At 43.1% G+C, this 19,424-nt stretch overlaps 1 protein-coding gene across 4 annotated transcripts; it reads right to left on the bottom strand.

The window, feature by feature from the left end:
- Positions 1-7,024: 7,024 nt before the first annotated feature.
- LOC122541112 (gastrula zinc finger protein xLCGF3.1-like) lies at positions 7,025-19,424 on the bottom strand. Of its 4 annotated transcripts, none has more exons than XM_043677687.1 (3): positions 18,461-19,424; positions 8,445-9,342; positions 7,025-7,444 (listed from the first exon to the last, which is right to left on the bottom strand). In XM_043677687.1, exons 1-3 carry the CDS (start codon positions 18,467-18,469, stop codon positions 7,149-7,151), a joined length of 1,203 nt encoding a protein of 400 aa, XP_043533622.1. In that variant the 5' UTR covers positions 18,470-19,424; the 3' UTR covers positions 7,025-7,148. The 4 variants fall into 4 exon arrangements, with proteins under 4 accessions (XP_043533622.1, XP_043533623.1, XP_043533621.1 ...); XM_043677688.1 differs by having other exon boundaries at positions 19,042-19,424; XM_043677686.1 differs by lacking the exon at positions 18,461-19,424 and having other exon boundaries at positions 8,445-9,502.

Below are 19,424 nucleotides of genomic sequence, written 5' to 3'. Positions count from 1 at the left end.
TTTTCTCTCTGGAGAGGAGGAGGAAAATAGGTGACCTGAGGTGTACAAGATAACGCGAGGCATGGATAGAGTCAATAGCCAGAGACTTTTCCCCAGGGCAGGATTGACTGGCACGAGGGGGCATTAGTTTTAAGATGTTTTGAGAAAGGTCGTCAGAAGAAGGTTCTTTAAGCAGAGAGTTGTAAATGTATGGAATGCATTGCCAGCGGTGGTGGTGGAAGCAGAGTCATTAGGTACATTTAAGTGACTGCTGGACATGCACATGGATAACAGTAAACTGAGGGGTGTATAGGTTAAGTTATTTTATTTTACGTTAGGATTAATCCTCAGAACAACATCGTGGACCAAAGGGCCTGTTCTGTGCTGTACCTTTCTACGTTCTCCCACCACCCTCAGTGGAAAAAGAAACCTTGCATCCCGTCATAACCTGTTATCTTAAACCTGCACCATTGGTCATTGATCCTAACACCAAGCGGGAATGTTTCTTCCTGTCTATGCCCTTCAATATTATACATCTCAATGTTGCCCCTCAGTCTATCCAATTTCTCATAATAACTAAAATGCCTCAGGAGAACATGAGGAATACAAATGTTGGAGATCAGAGTCAAAAGGTATGGTGCTGGAAAAAGCACAGCTGGTTAGATAGTATCCTAGAAGCAGGAGCGTCAACACTTCGAGCATAAGCTCTTTATCGGGAATTCTTGATGAAGAGCTTCTACTCAACATCAACTCCCCTGCTCGTCGGATGTTGGCGGACTGGCTGTGCTTTTCTGGCACTGCACTTTGACTCTAAAATGACCCAGCTAAGGCAATATCCTGTTTGATCTTTTCTGCATTCTCTCAAGTGTGCACAGTGAGTGTGATACAGATCTATTGGCAAGGTGGTGGAGAAACAGGGGATGGGATTAATCTGGACAGGTGTGAAGTGATTTATTTTTGGTGGTCAAATGTAAGTGGAAACTATACAGTAAATGGCAGGACCCTCAGGAGCATTGATATACAGAGGGGTCTTTGGGTACAAGTCATTGGTTCCCTGAAAGTTGCAACACAAGCGAATAAGGTAGTAATGGCAGCTTACGCCATGCTTGCTTCAGCAATTGGGGCATTGAGTATGGAAGCTGGGTGGCATGGTAGGCAATAGTGGCAACCACTGAGTTCACAGCACCAGGGATCTGGGTTCGATTCCAGCCTTGGGTGACTGAAGTGTGCATATTTTGTGTCTATCTGGGTTTCTGCTAGGTTTCCTCCCATATTTCAAAGATGTGCAGGTTCAGTGGATTAACCATGATAAATTACCCTGTGATGTCCAGCAATGTGCTAGTTAGATGGGATAACTAGGGTAAATGCAGGGTTATGGGGACAGGGTGAGGGTGGGTCTGAGTGGAATGCTCTTTGAAGCTCTGTACAAACTGGATTGGCTAAATGGCCTCTTTCTGCACTGTAGGGATTCTATGATTCTGTATATCATATTGCAGGTGTATAAAACTTTAGGCCACATGATAGGAAAGCACATCTGGAGAAGATATATTTGCTATAAGGAGAGGTTGGACAAATTTGGATTGTTTTCAGTAGACTATTGGAGACTGAGGGGTGACCTGATTGAAGCATATAGAATTAGAATAAGGTCAGCATCTTTCGCTCTGTGGGAAATGTCAAATGCTAGAGGGCATATGTTTAAGGTGAGAGGGGGAAAATTTAATGGAGATGCGCGAGGCAAGTTTATTTTTAAAAAACACACAGCGGTGACAGGTGCCTAGACCATGCTGCAGGGTAGGCAGTCGAAGCAGATGCAATAGTAACATTTGAGGCATTCAGGCATACAAGAACAGGCAGGGAATAGAGGCATACAGACCATGTGTAGGTAGATGACATTTCAAACAACATGGTTGCACAGACATGATAGGCCAAAGGGTTTATTCCTGTGCTGTGCTGTACTGTACTATATTCTATTTCTTTAATGACATGGATTCTAGAACTGCAGTCAGTACTCTAGCTGTTAACCAAACAATGTGTATACAATTCCAGCATCACCTCCGTATGCCTTGGACATGTAAACCAAGGTCTCTCTGATCCTCATTTGTTTCCGGAGTCCTTGTGTTCCCGGTTTGTCCTGCCCAAGTGCATCACCTCATATTTAACCATTTTAAATTCCATTTGTCACTGAACAGCCCATTTATATCCTTCTGTAATCTAAGCCATCCTCCTAATTACCACACTACCAATTTTCTTAATATCCACAAACTTACTGATTAACCCTCCTACATTCAAGTCTAAATCAATTACATATACCACAAACAGTAAGGGCCCTAATATTAGTCACTGTGGAACACCACAGGCATTTAATTACAAAACAACCACTCAACCATCACCCTCTGCTTTCTACCACTTCAGCCAATTAGCCAAATTTCCTTCGATCTCATGGTCTCTTACTCAGTCTCCTTTTGTGGGACCTTATCAAAACTCCAAGCAGACTATGTTAATTGGACTGCACTCATCCATACCTGGTCTCCTCCTCAAAAACTTCAATCAAGTTGGTGAGATATGATCTCCCTTTAACAAAACCACACAGATTATTCTTGATTAATCCCCACCTCTCCATGAGAGTAGTTCTGTCCCTCAAAATTGCTTCCATACATTTCCCTTTACTGAGATTAGATTGACTAGTCTTTAGTTTCTCAATTTATCCCTTGCTCCCTCCTTGAATAATAGTAGCACACGAACTGTCCTCCAGTCCTCAAGCATCTCACCAGAGAGGAAATGAAAATTGTTTCCTCCTGTTAGAAACAAGCTTAATAAAATTTAGACGAGACCAACAAAACTGGAAACAAGATAATTTATTCTACGATCTTGCAAGAAAGGACATCAAATGCAGAAGCAAATGAGCAAATTAGACCTCAGGTTAGTGTACAGTTATACCCTTTGAGCTGAGTGAGGTCATTTCTCCAGACTCCTAATTACCCAATCTCTCTTACTGTGCCACACCACAGCCCAGCTGCGCTCCACCCTTAATACTTCCCCCTTCCCCAGGTTGGCAACCTTCCTCTCTGTAAGTGCTGACACACACATTATTTTGTCGACAGTACATCAAGACCTGGTTTAACATTTTACTACAGATTACAGATTACATTACAGTGTGGAAACAGGCCCTTCGGCCCAACAAGTCCACACCGACCCGCCGAAGCGAAACCCACCCATACCCCTACATTTACCCCTTACCTAACACTACAGGCAATTTAGTATGGCCAATTCACCTGACCCTGCACATCTTTGGATGGTGGGAGGAAACCGGAGCACCCGGAGGAAACCCACGCAGACACGGGGAGAACGTGCAAACTCCACACAGTCAGTCGCCTGAGGCGGGAATTGAACCCGGGTCTCTGGCGCTGTGAGGCGGCAGTGCTAACCACTGTGCCACCGTGCCGCCCACGGTGGTACAATTCTGCTGGTACATTCCATCCTCGGACATTTCATTAACTTGTATCATTTTGTACAGCCCAAGCATTTCGGTTATCTCAGCTTTTTGCTGAAAACATAATTTTAAAAAAACTTATTTGCTATAATAATTACACACCAAAGTTAGTATTTAATTAACCACAATTATACACTGAAAAGTAGAGATACTCTTCCCTAAATACCTGCAGAGTTAATAGTTCTCTTGCTGTACTCCTTTCCTGTATGCTTTTTCTATATCTGCAAAAACAACAATTTTCCCCTAACACACCCTTGCCTCACTCAAGAGCTTTGGATACATTTCACTTGCTCTGGAGATTTATTTCATTTTTAGTTTGCCAGACTAGTCAGAACCTCCTCTCTCTGCTAACTAGGATCCCTTTCCTAAGGGAATTATGAGTCTGAGTCTATCTACAGCACATGGACTACAGTAGTTCAAGAAGGCAGCTCACCACCACATTTCAAGGGCAACTAGGGATGGACAATAAATATAGCTAGCCAGTGACAACCACATTCCTCAAGTGAAAAAAAGACTTAAGTATGTCACAGTCATATTACCCAATTTCTACAACCATATCATCCCTCTCATTAGTGAACACCCACACAAATATTTACAACCATGCCTCCATCCTCTGGGTCCCTGTCCACTCTGGCTAAATCATACTTGACTTTACCAAAATTAAAGGTCCATCCTTGTCCTTTTCTATGACAATCTTGAATCTAACAGAGTTATGATTGCTGTCTGCAAAATTCTCCCCCATTAATACTTTAAGCATTTGCCTAGCCTCATCACCAAAAAATACATCCAAGACATGTGTTCATTCTGGCAGTGGGGGAACATTTAGCAGTAGTTGTCCGTGCAGACTCAATGGGCTGATGGGTCAGTTCTGCATTATATGAACATGACTCCTCTTTCTTGTAAGGCCTTCTACATACCAGCTTAAAATAGCTCCTCTGTTGGGGAAGTTGAAATCCCAGTCATCACGACTGCATTACTTTTACGCTTCTGAAACTTAGCAACTATGTACTTTGTCATTTATCTCAGACCGTTAGTAGGCTTACAGAACACTCCGAACAACGTGATTGTCCCTTTTTTGCTTTTAAGTTTGATTCTTATGGTGACATTTATGAAACTAAGATATCAATCCCCTTTAGTTTGTACAATTTTGGATTACTTGTTACATTGGTTAGACCCTCCGCATGCCTATCAAGTTATTCAGCCATTAGTTTGTCTCCTGTACCATTTTGTTTTCTTGTAATTATCCCTCTGCCTCAATTAATTGGATCATAGGTCATCCCTTCACTTGCTATTCAGCTATGGACACTTTACTCACACCATTTAACACTTTTGATCACCTGCAGAATTGTTATTCATTCTTTCGACATTCCATTCACATCATTTGTACAATATTTTGATCTCTCTGTCTATAGATCTCTATAGCCTGTGTGCTACTCTTCACTTCACCCGAGGAAGAAGCAACACTCCAAAGCTTGTGGTTTCAAAAAAACCTGTTGGACTATAATCCAGTATCATGCGACTTCTGGCATTAAATACCTTATGCCAAACTTCCTTATGCCTTAACTGTCTGATAATTTCCATGCTTTTGACACCCTTGCTCTTTTCTAATTTTGGTCATTCATCTCCCCATGTTGAACATTCTCACTGGATCTCATTCTCTTGCCAAGTTAACTTAAACCCTCCCCAACAACACTAGCATATGTCCTCGCAATAATTACAGAGTACAGAAAAGACACTTTGGCCTTAGTGCATTGTCGGTGATACAGACTCAATCTACACTAGTCCCACTTTCCAGTCCTTGAATTTTATAACGTGTGTTAAATGTTATAATACTTCACCCAAGTACTTCTTACAGGTTGAGGTTACCCACCTCAACTACTTCGTACAAGTCTCGTTAAAAATGGTCCTAAAGTCCCAGAATTCTAAAGCCCTCCTTTCTGCACCATCCCAGAGTAATTTTCTACTTCTATATTCAGTAACATAGTAATGTTTTAGAATACTTTGGTGCTATCTTTTAGGTCCTGCTCTTTACTTCATAGTTTTCTCAACTCTTTTTGCAGGGCCTCCTCCCTTTTCCTACCAATGTTGGTGGTACCAAGATGCACCACAATCTGTTTACCCTCCCCATTATAATGCCCTGTGGCCTTTCAGTGACATCCTGAACTTCAGGACCAGGAGACAGCATACCATCCTGGAGTCGCTTGCAGTTGCAGAAACACTTGTCTGTTCCCCTTACCATTGCTTTCCCAAACACCATAGCCCTGCTGTACTTCTCCCTCCACTTTTGTGCAGTAAACCCACTCACTGTGACATGACGTTTCCCCTGTACAGTCATTTCCTTTAGTATCCAAAAATTTTATACCTGTTGCAAAAGGAGAAAGGCCACACGAGACTCTTACAATACCTGCCTTTCTCAAGTCTGTCTGATGGTCACCCTTTCTGTCTGTTTAATCTTCACCAGCGGTGAGACCATTGAACATGCTAGCTATGATATGCTAAGAAGTAAATTCATCTATAGCCCTAGCTCCATATTACAGATATCCAGTATCTTATTCCACAGCATCCAAAGTTACATCAATGTTATTAAGTCTTTCACTTTTAATTCATTCCACTATCTTTTATTAAAGCATTTTCGAATTCAGCCAATGGAATATCAAACTGCATAACGAATACTAAAAATATAAAGCAATGCAAGATCAGATTGTATCTAACTTTATATCTAACTTTATTGTATCTAAGCTACAACTCATAACTGCTGGAGGCATTGTAAAGAAATTCATGGCTGAATGGGGCATTCAGAGTTTAGTTATGGAGAAAGTGAGGTCTGCATAAACTGGAAGCATTGGAAATATGCTTAAAGATGATATGTGTGGAGGTGCAGGTGAATCTGTGGCGGATATGGAAGTTTCCTTTGGGGCCTTGGAGGGAGGTGAGGGGGGAGGTGTGGGCGCAAGTCTTGCACCTCCTGCGGTTGCAGGGTTAGGGTTTAGTTATGGTTAGAGTTTAGTTATGAGTGGGATCTTTACAGTGTAAGCAGGAAGCATTGGAAAGATGCTTAACAAAGTTAAGGAAAATAATTAAAAGGGGCAGAATGGTGGCTCAGTGAGTAGCACTGCTGCCTCACAGCACAAGGGATTCAGGTTCGATTCCAGCCTCAGGTGACCATCTGGAGATTGCACATTCTCCCTGTGTTTGCATGGGTTTCCTCTGGGTGCTCTGGCTTCCTCCCACAATCCATCAAGATGTGTAGGTTAGGTGAATTGGCCATGCTAAATTACCCATAGTGTTCAAGGATGTGTAGGTTAAGTGCATTGGTCACAGGTAAATGTAGAAATATAGGGTGGAGGAACGGGTTTGGATGTGATACTCTTCAGAGGGTCGATGTGGACATTTGGGCTGAAGGGCCTGGTTCCACACTGTAGGAATACTATGAAAAGCAAATATGAAATATTACTTTAAATTACAGTACAAAACTGACTACATTTTGTCATTGGGAATTAACAAATGGAATCATTTAAGAAATAATTCACAAAAGATGGGAGACAGGACATAATAGTGGATAAATAATAAGATGTTTTCTATTTCTGGTAATCTTCTGAAAACACAAAGACAGGACTGCATGCAAGAAGTATCTGTCAACAGGATCAGAGTCAGACAATGCTGCTCCAACAGCTACCTCCTATGCACTGTGGGTTCGCTGATGCATTCGCAGCCCGTTGGAAGTGCAGAAACGTTTTGTGCAAAAGGTGCATTCAAATGGTTTCTCTCCCGTGTGAACACGCAGGTGTGTATCCAGGAGGCTGGGCCAGCGAAACCTTTTCCCACACACAGTACAATGGAAGTCTTTTCCCTCCTTGACACCAGATATGCACAGGCTGGGAGTAGATATTGCCACTTCAGATGATTCACTACCTTTCAATTTTTCCTTCCAGGCCCTTCTCTTCTCTCTGTTTGCACATGTCCCATTTGGCCAACCTAAACAATTAAAATCAACAGATTAGCACAGATGCTTCAGCCTCTCCTCTGCAGCAAAGCTAGAAACATAGCAAATCAATTTGTCAGCGTCTATGTTAAAAAAAACTGCCAAGGTTCTGTGCTCAAGTTCTTCTTAGGTACCAAACAACACACAGGTGATCCTCAATGAAACAATGTGCTGGAGAAACTCAGCAGCTCTGGCAACATCTTTGGAGACCGTAACAGTTGTTACTTCGCATCCAATAAGACTCTTCACCAGAATTCAAACAGTTTTTATACTGTAGTAAAGGTGGTGTAGGGAGAGGGGCGAAGCAACTGGAACAGGTGGCAAAGGTGAACCAAAGCAAAACGCAAAGGGAGTGCTAACCGGAGGAGAAAAGCAAGATAGATGAAAACGGATTTTACTGATAGATATTCAATGGGCAATAGGCCAACTCTATTCAAACAAGATACTGAGTAGTGACAGGGGAGATGTTCACTGAACACTGGGGCCCAGAAGCTGGAGAAAGGGCTCCTCATTTTCACTAAGGTGCTTTACAGCCTCAGGACTCAACAACAAATTTAATTTCAGATGATGAACTCTATCTCCATTTCAATTTACCTGTGTTAGCACAGACTTTGGGAGAGATGGGACTCGTACAAGCCATCTGGATGCATTTCAATGGGGCAGGGACTAATACTGCAGCACCGAGGTTTGCAACCATTATTGAGGAGAGTTTAAACACGTTAGTCAAGAGAATGGAAACTTGAATGTAAATTCAGAAGAAAGAGAAACAAAACCAGGAATGGAAGACAAAGTTGGTAAGCACGATTGAAAAGCAGAGAAAAGGTAGATCTAAACATAGATTACAAAGGAGTTGTTTAGTACTGACTGTATATTTTTTACAGTGCAAGAAACCTAATAAGCAAAGTAAATGAGCTGTGACAAAATAATGGAGACATAACCGTAGCCTTTGAATTATTCCAAGTATCACTGCAGGATGATTCTGGTTTGGGTTACCTTTCTCATTATGTCCTTCTCCTCTTTGGTGCCTAGTCAGATTACTGGATCTGTAGAAGCGTTTCTTACAAAGAGGGCATTCAAAGGGCTTCTCACCAGTATGGATTCCTTGGTGCTGGATCAAGTGACTGGATGTATAAAAGCATTTTTTGCACACAGAACACTTGAAGGGTTTCTCCCCAGTGTGAACCCGCTGATGGATAACCAACTCACTGGGTCGACTAAATTGTTTTTTGCACTCTGGGCATTCTAACCGCTTCTCACCAGTGTGGATCCGTCGATGTACTGTCAGGTCACCGGGTCGATTGAAACGTTTCTTGCAGTCGACACACTCATATGGCTTCTCACCAGTGTGAACTCGCTGGTGCACTGTTAATTCACTAGGGCTGTTGAAACGCTTGCTGCAGTCACGACATTCAAAAGGCTTTTCACCAGTGTGTATACGCTGGTGCCGGGTCAAGTGGCTGGAGGTAAAAAAGCGTTTTGTGCAAACTTGGCACTCAAACTTCTTCTCCCCCGTATGGAACTGCTGGTGTCTGCTGAGGTGGCTCGAACGGTAAAAGCGTTTCTTGCACACAATGCATTCAAAAGGTTTCTCACCAGTGTGAATGCGCTGATGGACTCGCAGTTCATTAGACTTGCTGAAGCGCTTCATACATAGGAGACACTCGAAAGGTTTCTCTCCTGTATGTATCCGCAGATGGACATTCAGAAGACAGCGCCACTTGAAACCTTTTCCACATGTCATGCACCAAAAGCCATGCCCTCCTAGGATTCCCAAAGGAAGCTGGCTGGGCTCGGGCATTCCAGATGATGCAGACTGCTCATCAATTAATATCTCAGATTCTTTCATCGCTCCCATGGTTTGTGGCTCTGTACCCTGGTCCATCTCCCAAACCTGAAGAACAGAATCAAGTTTCATGCAGCTCATTCTGTCCAGGATACACAGTCTGCTACACTAAAAGGGTCAGAGAGTCATTGATATGTACACCATGGAAACAGACCCTTCGATGCAACTCGTCCATTCCAACTAGATATCCTAAACTAATCTAGTCCCATTTGCCAGCACTTGGCCCATATCGCCCTAAACCCTTTCAATGCATGTACCCATCCAGATGCCGTTAAATGTTGTAATTGTATCTGCCTCCACCACTTCTTCTGACAGTTCATTCCATACAGGCACCACCTCTGCATGAAAAGGTTGGTTCTTCAATCTCTTTTAAATTTTTCCCCTATCACCCTAAAGCTCTAGTTCGGGACTTGAACAACCCCAGGGAAAAGACTTGTTTATTTACCCTATTCATACCCTTCATGATATTATAAACCTAAGGTCACGCTCCAAGGAAAACAGCTCCAGCCTATTCAGCCTCTCCCTACAGCTCAAACCCTTCAACCCTGGCAATATCATCTTGAACCCTTCACAACAACCACACAGTGGTGCCTCACAGTACCAGAGACCCAGGTTCAATTCCCACCTCAGGCAACTGTCTGTGTGGAGTTTGCACATTCTCCCCATGTCTGCGTGGGTTTCCTCCGGGTGCTCCGGTTTCCTCCCACAATCCAAAGATGTGCAGGTTAGATGAATTGGCCATGCTGAATTGCCCGTAGTGTTAGGTGAAGGGGTAAATGCAGGGGAATGGGTCTGGATGGGTTGCTCTTCGGAGGGTCAGTGTGGACTTGTTGGGCTGAAGAGCCTGTTTCCACACTGTAAGTAATCTAATCTAAAAAAAAATCCCTCTTGCAGGAAGGAGATGAGGACTGCATAAGCGAAGGAGGAAAGCATACTAAATGCCTTCGTCACTATCCTATCTACCTGCGACTCCATTTTCAAGAAACTATGAACCTGCAATCCAATGTCTCTTTGTTCAGCAACACTCCCAAGGACATTACAATTAAGTGTATAAGTCCTGCTCTGATTTGCATTTCCAAAATGCAGCACCAACATTTATCTAAATTAAACTCCATTGCCCATAGACCCATCCGATCAAGATGCCATTGTACTCCAAGGTAACCTTCGCTGTCCACGACACCTCTAGTTTTGGTGTCATCTGCAAACTTACTAAACATAACTCCAATGGTTGCATGCAAATCATTTATACAGAGCCAGCTCTGCATCCAAATGGCTAGTTCTCCCTGTATACTATGTGATCTAACCTTGCTGACCAGTCTACCAGGAGGAACCTTCACAAACGCCTTACAGAAGTTCATATTGATCACATCCACCACTCTGCCTTTATCAATCCTCTTCGTTACTTCTTCAAAAAACTCAATCGAGTTCGTGAGACACGATTTCCCATGAACAAAATTATGCTGACTAGCCCTAATCAGTCCTTGCCTTTCGAAATACATGTACTTCCTGTCCCTCAGGATTCTCTCCAACAACTTGGCCACACTGATCTCAGGATCACTGGTCTATAGTTCCCTGGCTTTTCCTTACCAACTACGCTGAACAGTGGCATCATATTGGCCAACCTCCACTTTTCCAGCACCACACCTGTGACGATCAATGATACAAATATCTCAGCAAAGGGCCCAGCAATCACTTCCCTAGCTTCCCAGAGTTCTAGGGTACACCTGATCAGGTCCTGGGATTTATCCACCTTCATGCATTTCAAGACATCACGCACCACCACCTCTGTGATAATGTCACCATCTATATCTTCCATGTCCTTTTCCATGGTAAACACAGATGCAAAATACTTGTTTAATATCTTCCCCATTTCCTGCTGTTCCACACATAGGCTAAATAGTTTTTGAGGGGCGGTATTCTCTCCCCCAATTACCCTTTATCCTTAAAGTATTTATAAAATCCCTTTGGATTCTCCTTAACCTTATTTGCCAAAGCTGTCTCATGTCCCCTTTTTGCCCTCCTGATTTCCCTTAAGTATACTCCTACTGCCTTTATACTCTATCTCTGCTGTCTCTACCCGACATATGCTTCCTTCTTTATCTTCAGCAATTTCTCTACTCATCTATTATTCCCTATATCTACCAGCCTTGTCTTTCACCCGAACAGAAATATACTGCCTTTGGACTGTCATTATCTCATTTTTGAAGGCTTCCTAGTTTCTAAACGTCCCTTTACCTGCAAACATCTGCCCCCAATCTACTTTTGAAAGTTTTTGCCTAAAACCGTCAAAATTGGTCTTCCTTCAATTTAGAACTTTAACTTTCAGATTTGATCTATTCTTTTCCATCACTATGTTAAGCTAATAAAGTGCTTCCTCACTGACACCTCAGTCACTTGTTCTGCCTTATTTCCCAACAGTAGGTCAAGTTTTGCACCTTCTCTACTAGGTACACCCACATACTGAATCAGAAAATTTTCTTGTACACACCCTTAACACTATTGCTGTCCCAGTTAATGTTTGGAAAGTTAAAATCCCCTATCATAACCACCTTATTATTCTTACAGATAACAGAGCTCCTTACAAATTTGTTTCTCAATTTCCCACTGACGATTGGGAGGGGGTCCACAGTACAATCCCAATAAGGTGATCATCCCTTTCTTATTTCTCAGTTCTTTGAGGAGAAAGTGAGGTCTGCAGATGCTGGAGATCAGAGCTGAAAATGTGTTGCTGGAAAAGCGCAGCAGGTCAGGCAGCGTCCAGGAAACAGGAGAATCGACGTTTCGGGCATAAGCCTGAAGAAGGGCTTATGCCCAAAGCGTCGATTCTCCTGTTCCCTGGATGCTGCCTGACCTGCTGCGCTTTTCCAGCAACACATTTTCAGCTTATTTCTCAGTTCTACCCAACTAACTTCACTGGACATACTCCCAAGAATATCCTCCCTAAGTACAGCGGTAATGTTATCCCTTATCAGAAGCACCACTCCCCCTCCTCTCTCGACCCTGTTTCTATCCTTCCTATAGCATTTGTATCCTGGAACATTGAGCTGCCAATTCTGTCCTTCCCTGAGCCATGTCTCTGTAAGTGCTATATTTTCTCAGGCCCATGTTCCCAACCATGCAAAGTTCATCTGTCTCCACTGTTAGATCTCTTGTATTGAAATAAGTGCAGTTTAATCGATCAGTCCTACCTCACAGAACATAGGTACATTACAGCGCAATACAGGCCCTTCAATCCTCAGTGTTGCGCCGACCTGTCAAACCAATCTAAAGTCCATCTAACCAACACTATTCCATTATCATCCATATGTTTATCCAATGACTATTTAAATTCCCTTAATGTCGCCGAGTCTACTACTGTTGCAGACAAAGCCCTTACTACTCTGAGTAAAGAAACTACCTCTGACATCTGTCCTCTATCTATCACCTCTCAATTTAAAGCTACATTCCCTTGTGCTAGCCATTACCATTCAAGGAAATAGGCTCTCACTATCCATCCTATCTAACACTCTGACTATCTTATAAGTCTCAATTAAGTCACCTCTCAACCTCCTTCTAACGAAAACAGCCTCAAGTCCCCAGCCTTCCCTCCATACCAGGCAACATCCTAGTAAATCTCTTCTGCACCATTTCCAAAGCTTCCACATCCTTCCCATAATGTGGTGACAGAACTGTATGCAATACTCTAAGTGTAGCTTTACCAGAGTTTTGTACAGCTGCAACATGACCTCATGGCTCTGAAACTCAATCCCTCTACCAACCCACTGTATGCTTTCTTAACAACCCTATCAACCTAGGTGGCAACTTTTAGGGATCTATGCACATGGACACAGAGATCTCTCTGCTCATCCACACCATCAAGAATCTTACCATTAGCCCAGTACTCTTTATTACTGTTGCTCCTTCCAAAGTGAATCACCTCACACTTTTCCACATGAAACTCCATTTGCCATGTCTTAGCCCAGCTCTGCAAAGTATCTATGTCCCTCTATAACCAGTAACATCCTTCCGCACTGTCCACAACTCCTCCGACTTTTGTGTCATGCCCAAATTTAACCCATCTTTATACGCCCTCATCCAGGTCGCTTACTAAAATGACAAATAGTAGTGGACCCAAAACAGATCCTTGCGGTACACCACTAGTAACTGATCTCCAGGATGAACATTCCTCAATCACCATCCTCTGTCTTCTTACAGCTAGCCAATTTCTGATCCAAACCAATCATCACACACCTTCATATTTTCTAAAATAGCCTACTGTGGGGAACCTAATCAAATGCGTTACTGAAATCTGTACACACATCAACAGTTTTACACCTTCTCAAAGAACTCATTAAGGTTTCTGAGGCAAGACTGATCTTTCACAAAACTGTGCTGAAAATGTGTTGCTGGAAAAGCGCAGCAGGTCAGGCAGCATCCAAGGAACAGGAGAATCGACGTTTCAGGCATAAGCCCTTCTTCAGGAATCTTATGCCCGAAACGTCGATTCTCCTGTTCCTTGGATGCTGCCTGACCTGCTGCACTTTTCCAGGAATACATTTTCAGCTCTGATCTCCAGCATCTGCAGTCCTCACTTTCTTCTCCTTTCACAAAACTGTGGTGACTATCCCTAATTAAATTATTCCTTTCTAGATTATTATAAATCCTATCTGTATTAATCCTTTTAAAACACTACCCACAACAGAAGCAAGGCTCACTGGTCTATAATTAGATTAGATTAGATTACTTACAGTGTGGAAACAGGCCCTTCGGCCCAACAAGTCCACACCGCCCCGCCGAAGCGCAACCCACCCATAAATTTACCCCTTATCTAACACTACGGGCAATTTAGCATGGCCAATTCACCTGACCTGCACATCTTTGGATTGTGGGAAGAAACCGGAGCACCCGGAGGAAACCCACGCAGACACGGGGAGAACGTGCAAACTCCACACAGTCAGTCGCCTGAGGCGGGAACTGAACCCGGGTCTCTGGCGCTGTGAGGCAGCAGTGCTAACCACTGTGCCACCGTGCCCACTAGGGTTTCCTCTACTCCCCTTCTTGAACATTTGCTATCCTTCAGTCTTCTGGCATTAATCCTGTAGACAATGACATGATAAAGATCAAAGGATCTGCTATCTCCTCCATAGTTTCTCAGAGAATCCTGGGATAAATCCCATCCAACCGAGGGGACTTATCTATTTTCACACTTTCCAGAATTGCTAACACCTCTTTATGAACTCCATCTAATCTAATAGCCTGTATGTCAGTATTCTCCTTGACAACATTGACTCAGGAAAAAGACAACACTGATGAAAAGTTTTCATTTCGCACCTCTCCTATCTCTTCGGACTCCACGCACAACTTCCCACTAGTGTCCTTGACTGGCCCTAATTTCCTCTGCCCTGAAGCTCTTCAGTCACGCCCTGATCTCCTCTGGCCCTAATCTTACCCTAGTCATTATTTTATTCTTGACATACCTGGAGAAAGCTTTAGAATTTTCCTTGATCCTACCTGCCAAAGACTTCTCATGTCTCCTCCTGGCTATTCTTAACTCTCTCTTTAGGTCACTCCTGGTTAAGTTGTAACTTTCAAGAACCGTCACACCTCATCTTTACAGAGGCCTTCTTTTTCCTCTTGACAAGACTCAACTTCTTTAGTAAATAACAGTTCCCTCGTTTGACCACGTCCTCCCTGCCTGACAGATATATACTTATCAAGGACAAGCTGTTCCTTGAATAAGCTCCACATTTCAATTGTGCCCACCCCTGCAATTTCCTTCCCCATCCTATGCATCCTAAATCTTTCCTAATTGCATCATAATTGCCTTTCCTCCATGCCCTACAGTATATACCTATTCATTTGCATCGCTAAAGTAAACGTAACCAAATTGTGGTCACTATCACCAAAGTTATCACCTACCTCCAAATCTAACACCTGGCCTGGTTCATTACCCAGTGCCAAATCCAATATGGCCTTGCCTTTTGTTGGCCTGTCTACATACTGTGTCAGGAAACTCTCTTGCACACATTGGACAAAAACTGACCCATCTAAGGTACTCAAAATATAGTAGTCAATATTTGGAAAGTTAAAGACCCCAATAACAACTACTCTGTTACTTTTGCTCCTATCCAGAATCATTTTTGTAATCCTTTCCTCTACGTGTCGGGAACTTTTTGGAGGCCTACAGAAAACTCCCAACAGGGTGACCTCTTTTCCTGTTTCTAACCTCAGCCTATACTAACTCAGCAGATGAGTCCTCATCAAATGCCCTTTCTACCACGAATGCATCTCCTCCACTTCCTGCATACCACCATTGAACACCACCCCTCCCAACGCAACAACGACAGAACTCCCCTGGTCCTCACCTTCCATCCACCAACCTCTGCATATATCACATCATCCTCCGCCACTTTTGCCACCTCCAAACGGACCCCACCAGAGATATATTACCCTCACTACCCCTACCAGCATTCCGGAGAGCCCATTTCCTCCGCGAGTCCCTCATCAGGTCCATGCCCCCCACCAGCCTACACCGCACTCCTGGCACCTTTCCCTGCCACCGCAGGATGTGCAAAACCTGCGCCATACCACTCCCCTCACCACCTTCCGAGGCCCAAGGGATCCTTCCACATCAGTCAGAAATTTACCTGTATTTCTACTAATGTCACCTACTGTATCTGTTGCACCCCCCCCCAATTATCTCTCAGACCCTGGGCCCACAGGCCTCATTTGGGACAAAGTGCTCTTGCCCAAAACATCGATTCTCCTGCTCCTCGGATGCTCCCTGACCTGCTGTGCTTTTCCAGCACTACACTCTCAACCCTCAGCCTTCCCACTTTTTCCCACTTGGATTATCCAAAATATCAGATCTGAAAAAAGCATCTAAAAAGGTAGTAACAAATGCTGGTCTATTTAAAATAGATAAGTGACCTGATTTAGATATGATTAATGAATAGAAGAGGCCCTTTGGTCCATTGAGTCTATATCACCAAAACTATGCTAAATCTATATTAATCCCATTTTCAAGCACTAGGCCCGTAATGTTTGATGTTATGATACCTCCGGGTGCTCATCTTAGTATATTTTACTGATTGAGAGGTTACCTACCTCAACTTCCCGCCCAAAAAGTGCATTCCAGACCTATACCACCCTTTTGCATCAAATCCCCTTGAAAACTCCTGATATGCACCTTAAAATTGTGCCTCTACATTACTGCCCCTAATGGAAACATCTACTTTCTATCCATCCTTTCTGTGCTCCTCAATCTTGTATACCTCTAAGATCCTATCTCCTGCCTTTAACCATCTCTGTTCTAAACAATCCAAGCTTATTCAGTCTCTCTTCATCGGTAAGCACTCCAACCAAGGCAACATCCTTGTGAATCTCCTTTGTCCCCACTCTGGTGCAATTACATCCTCCCTATGGTGAGGTCACCAAAATTACACATAGTACTCCAGCTGTGGCTGAACAAAACATCGGGATCGATACAGCTCCAACAAAATCTATGCTAAGACTGATAAAGGCAAGTCCAACATGCTTTAACTATTGCATTAACCTGCCTACCACCTTCAGTAATTTGTGGACAGCAACTCAAGATTTCTCTGTTCCTCGGAGTTTACCATTCATTGAGTACTGCCTTGACTTCATCACCTCACATTTATCAGGTTAAAATCCATTTGCCAGTGATCTGCCCATCTGATCAATTCACAGAATCTCAACAGTGTGGAAACAGGCCATTCGACTCTCTGAAGTGTAACCCAGCCAGACCCATTCCCCTACTACTCTATATTTACCCTTAACTAATGCACCTAACCTACACACCCCTGAACACTATGGGCAATTTTACCTTGGTCATTTCACCTAACTTCCACATCTTCGGATTGTGGAGGAAACTGGAGCACCCATGCAGAGGAAACCCATGCAGGCAACGATGCACTGAGACTGCAAACGCCACAGACAGTCACCCAAGGCTGGATTAAACCTGGGTCCCTGGCCCTGGCCCTGTGAGGCAGCAGTGCTAACCACTTAGGCACCGTGCAGCCCTGATCTCTTTATAAAGGACAGGCCTGTTAGGAGGATATAACCTAAGAGTATTGTCAACCATCCTGCATATTCCATACCCTACAGCGCCCGTTGATTATATCTCTTACACATTCGGAGCACTCTTATTCAGTGCTCAATATTCCTAGGCATTCAGGGTTTTCTAGGCCTGTTGTTCCTACATTTCACCCTAAAGGTGTTGAAGCTGTACTCTCTTCATTACCTTTTCGAATGCCTCCCACTGTTTTGCTGCCGATTTGCCCAGATATAGCTGTTCCCAATGTATTTTGGCCAGATCCTGCCCGATTTTAATAAAATCTGCCTCCCCCAAATCCAAAATTTCCTTTGCAAACCATCTTTTCTTCCTTTTCCATAAGAAACTTGAATTATACCATGTCCTGGTCACTATTGTTAAAAAGCTCCCCCACCGCCACCATTGGACCTTAGTCCCCTTATTTAGGCCCAACATTGCGGTCTTATATGACCATTCATATGTTACTATAAAAAGCTGTCCAAATATATTTCAAGAAATTTGCCTCCTCTGATCCCTTCATACTATTATCCCAATTAATATTCCCTAATTTGAACTATCACATTATTACTTTTACACACCTCAGTGAACTGAGTACATACCTACCCCTTAATTGCCCACAAATTATTTGGGGTCAATAACAGATCCTTAACAGTGTTAAGGATCCCCTTTTTAAAAAAAATCCTCAGCTTCACCTACAAAGCTTTTTCTAAAACATTATCCCTCCTTACTGTTGTAACTGAATCCTCAATTAATAACACCACAAGCTCCTATTTTACACCTTCCCACGTGTCTAAGATCTTACACTCCAGAATGCGGAGTTACCAGTCTTGCCCTGCTCCGAATCAAGTCTCTGTGATGGCATAACATCTCAATTTCACATGTCAATCCGCACCCTTAACTCATCTGTCTTATCTATAAATGATAGAAATTGAATTATAAAAGGTACTATAAGATGATGTCCTAAAACATGCAAGTCCATTACTTCAGATAAAAAGGTACAACTTAAAAATTTACAGGTAACAAGAAACTTCAGTGTGCAAGCAACAAGACAGTGATCAACTTACAGAGACTAAGAAGACAGAAGCAAGTCGATAGAACTCTAACTCTCCTTACCCTATCCATGCTGTCCACCCAAGCCTCAAGGGTAGTTGGTGATATGGTGGTAATGACACTGGAGTAGCAATGCAGAAACCTGTTCTTGGGACTGGAGTTCAAATCCTACAAATTTGTCTTCAATAAAAAAAATCTGGGATAAAAAAGATAATCTAACGAACATAAGAACGAGGAGCATGATTGGCAACTCAGCTCCTCCAGCCTGCTCCACTATTCAATACAATCATCCTGATCTCATCTCAGCTTCAACACTTTCCCACCTTTCTGTAACCCTTCAATTCATTAGTAATTAAAATTTTGCCTTCTCCTCATATTTACTTAATATCCTGACATCCACTGCACTCTGGAGTAGTGAATTCCACAGATTGAGAGTAGTCATTTCTCATCTGTTTTAAATATTAACTTTATCCTAAAACTATGACTTTAGTTTGTCCAGTAAGAGGACTTCAATCGCCTTCAGCATCTTATGGTCACCATGTCATCAGTGTTGACGATTATAACAACCCAGTTTTTTCACTAGTGTCCTTGAGGAAAAGAAAGCTGCCGTCCTCATTCAGTCTGGTCTCCACGTGACTCCATACCTACAGCAATGCGGCTGATTCTTAACTGGCCTCTGGGAGATCAGGGATGGGTAACAAAAGCTGTTGGAGCCAGCGATGCCGACATCCCATGAACGAATAAAAGACGTTCACAAGTACTCCAGACACAGTCCCTCTTTCTCCTTAATCACTCCATATCCAAAGCACTCTCCTCCAAACATTCACCACAACTATTAATAGATGCTATCCTCTTCATGCCGTAGGTACCAATGGCACATTCATTCTCTCTTCTCGCACCTCTCAGGTATTGATTATTTCTCTCGCCCGATAGTTGTTGATTTTTTTCCCCTATCTCTACCATTCCTCTTCGTCCGAAAATGGCGCTCGGCCGGAGAACTCGACGCGCAAGCGCACCTCCTCTTGGC

This window comes from Chiloscyllium plagiosum, chromosome 36, assembly GCF_004010195.1.
Source record: "Chiloscyllium plagiosum isolate BGI_BamShark_2017 chromosome 36, ASM401019v2, whole genome shotgun sequence".
Taxonomy (NCBI): Eukaryota; Metazoa; Chordata; class Chondrichthyes; order Orectolobiformes; family Hemiscylliidae; genus Chiloscyllium; species Chiloscyllium plagiosum.
This window is presented reverse-complemented; position numbering and strand designations above follow the sequence as displayed.

Coding starts and splice junctions, on each gene's coding strand:
- LOC122541112 (XM_043677686.1), bottom strand. CDS start 9,375: ATGAGCTGCATGAAACTTGATTCTGTTCTTCAGGTTTGGGAGATGGAC. Junction 7,445..8,444: donor AGAAGGACATAATGAGAAAG/GTAACCCAAACC, acceptor TTAATTGTTTAG/GTTGGCCAAATGGGACATGT.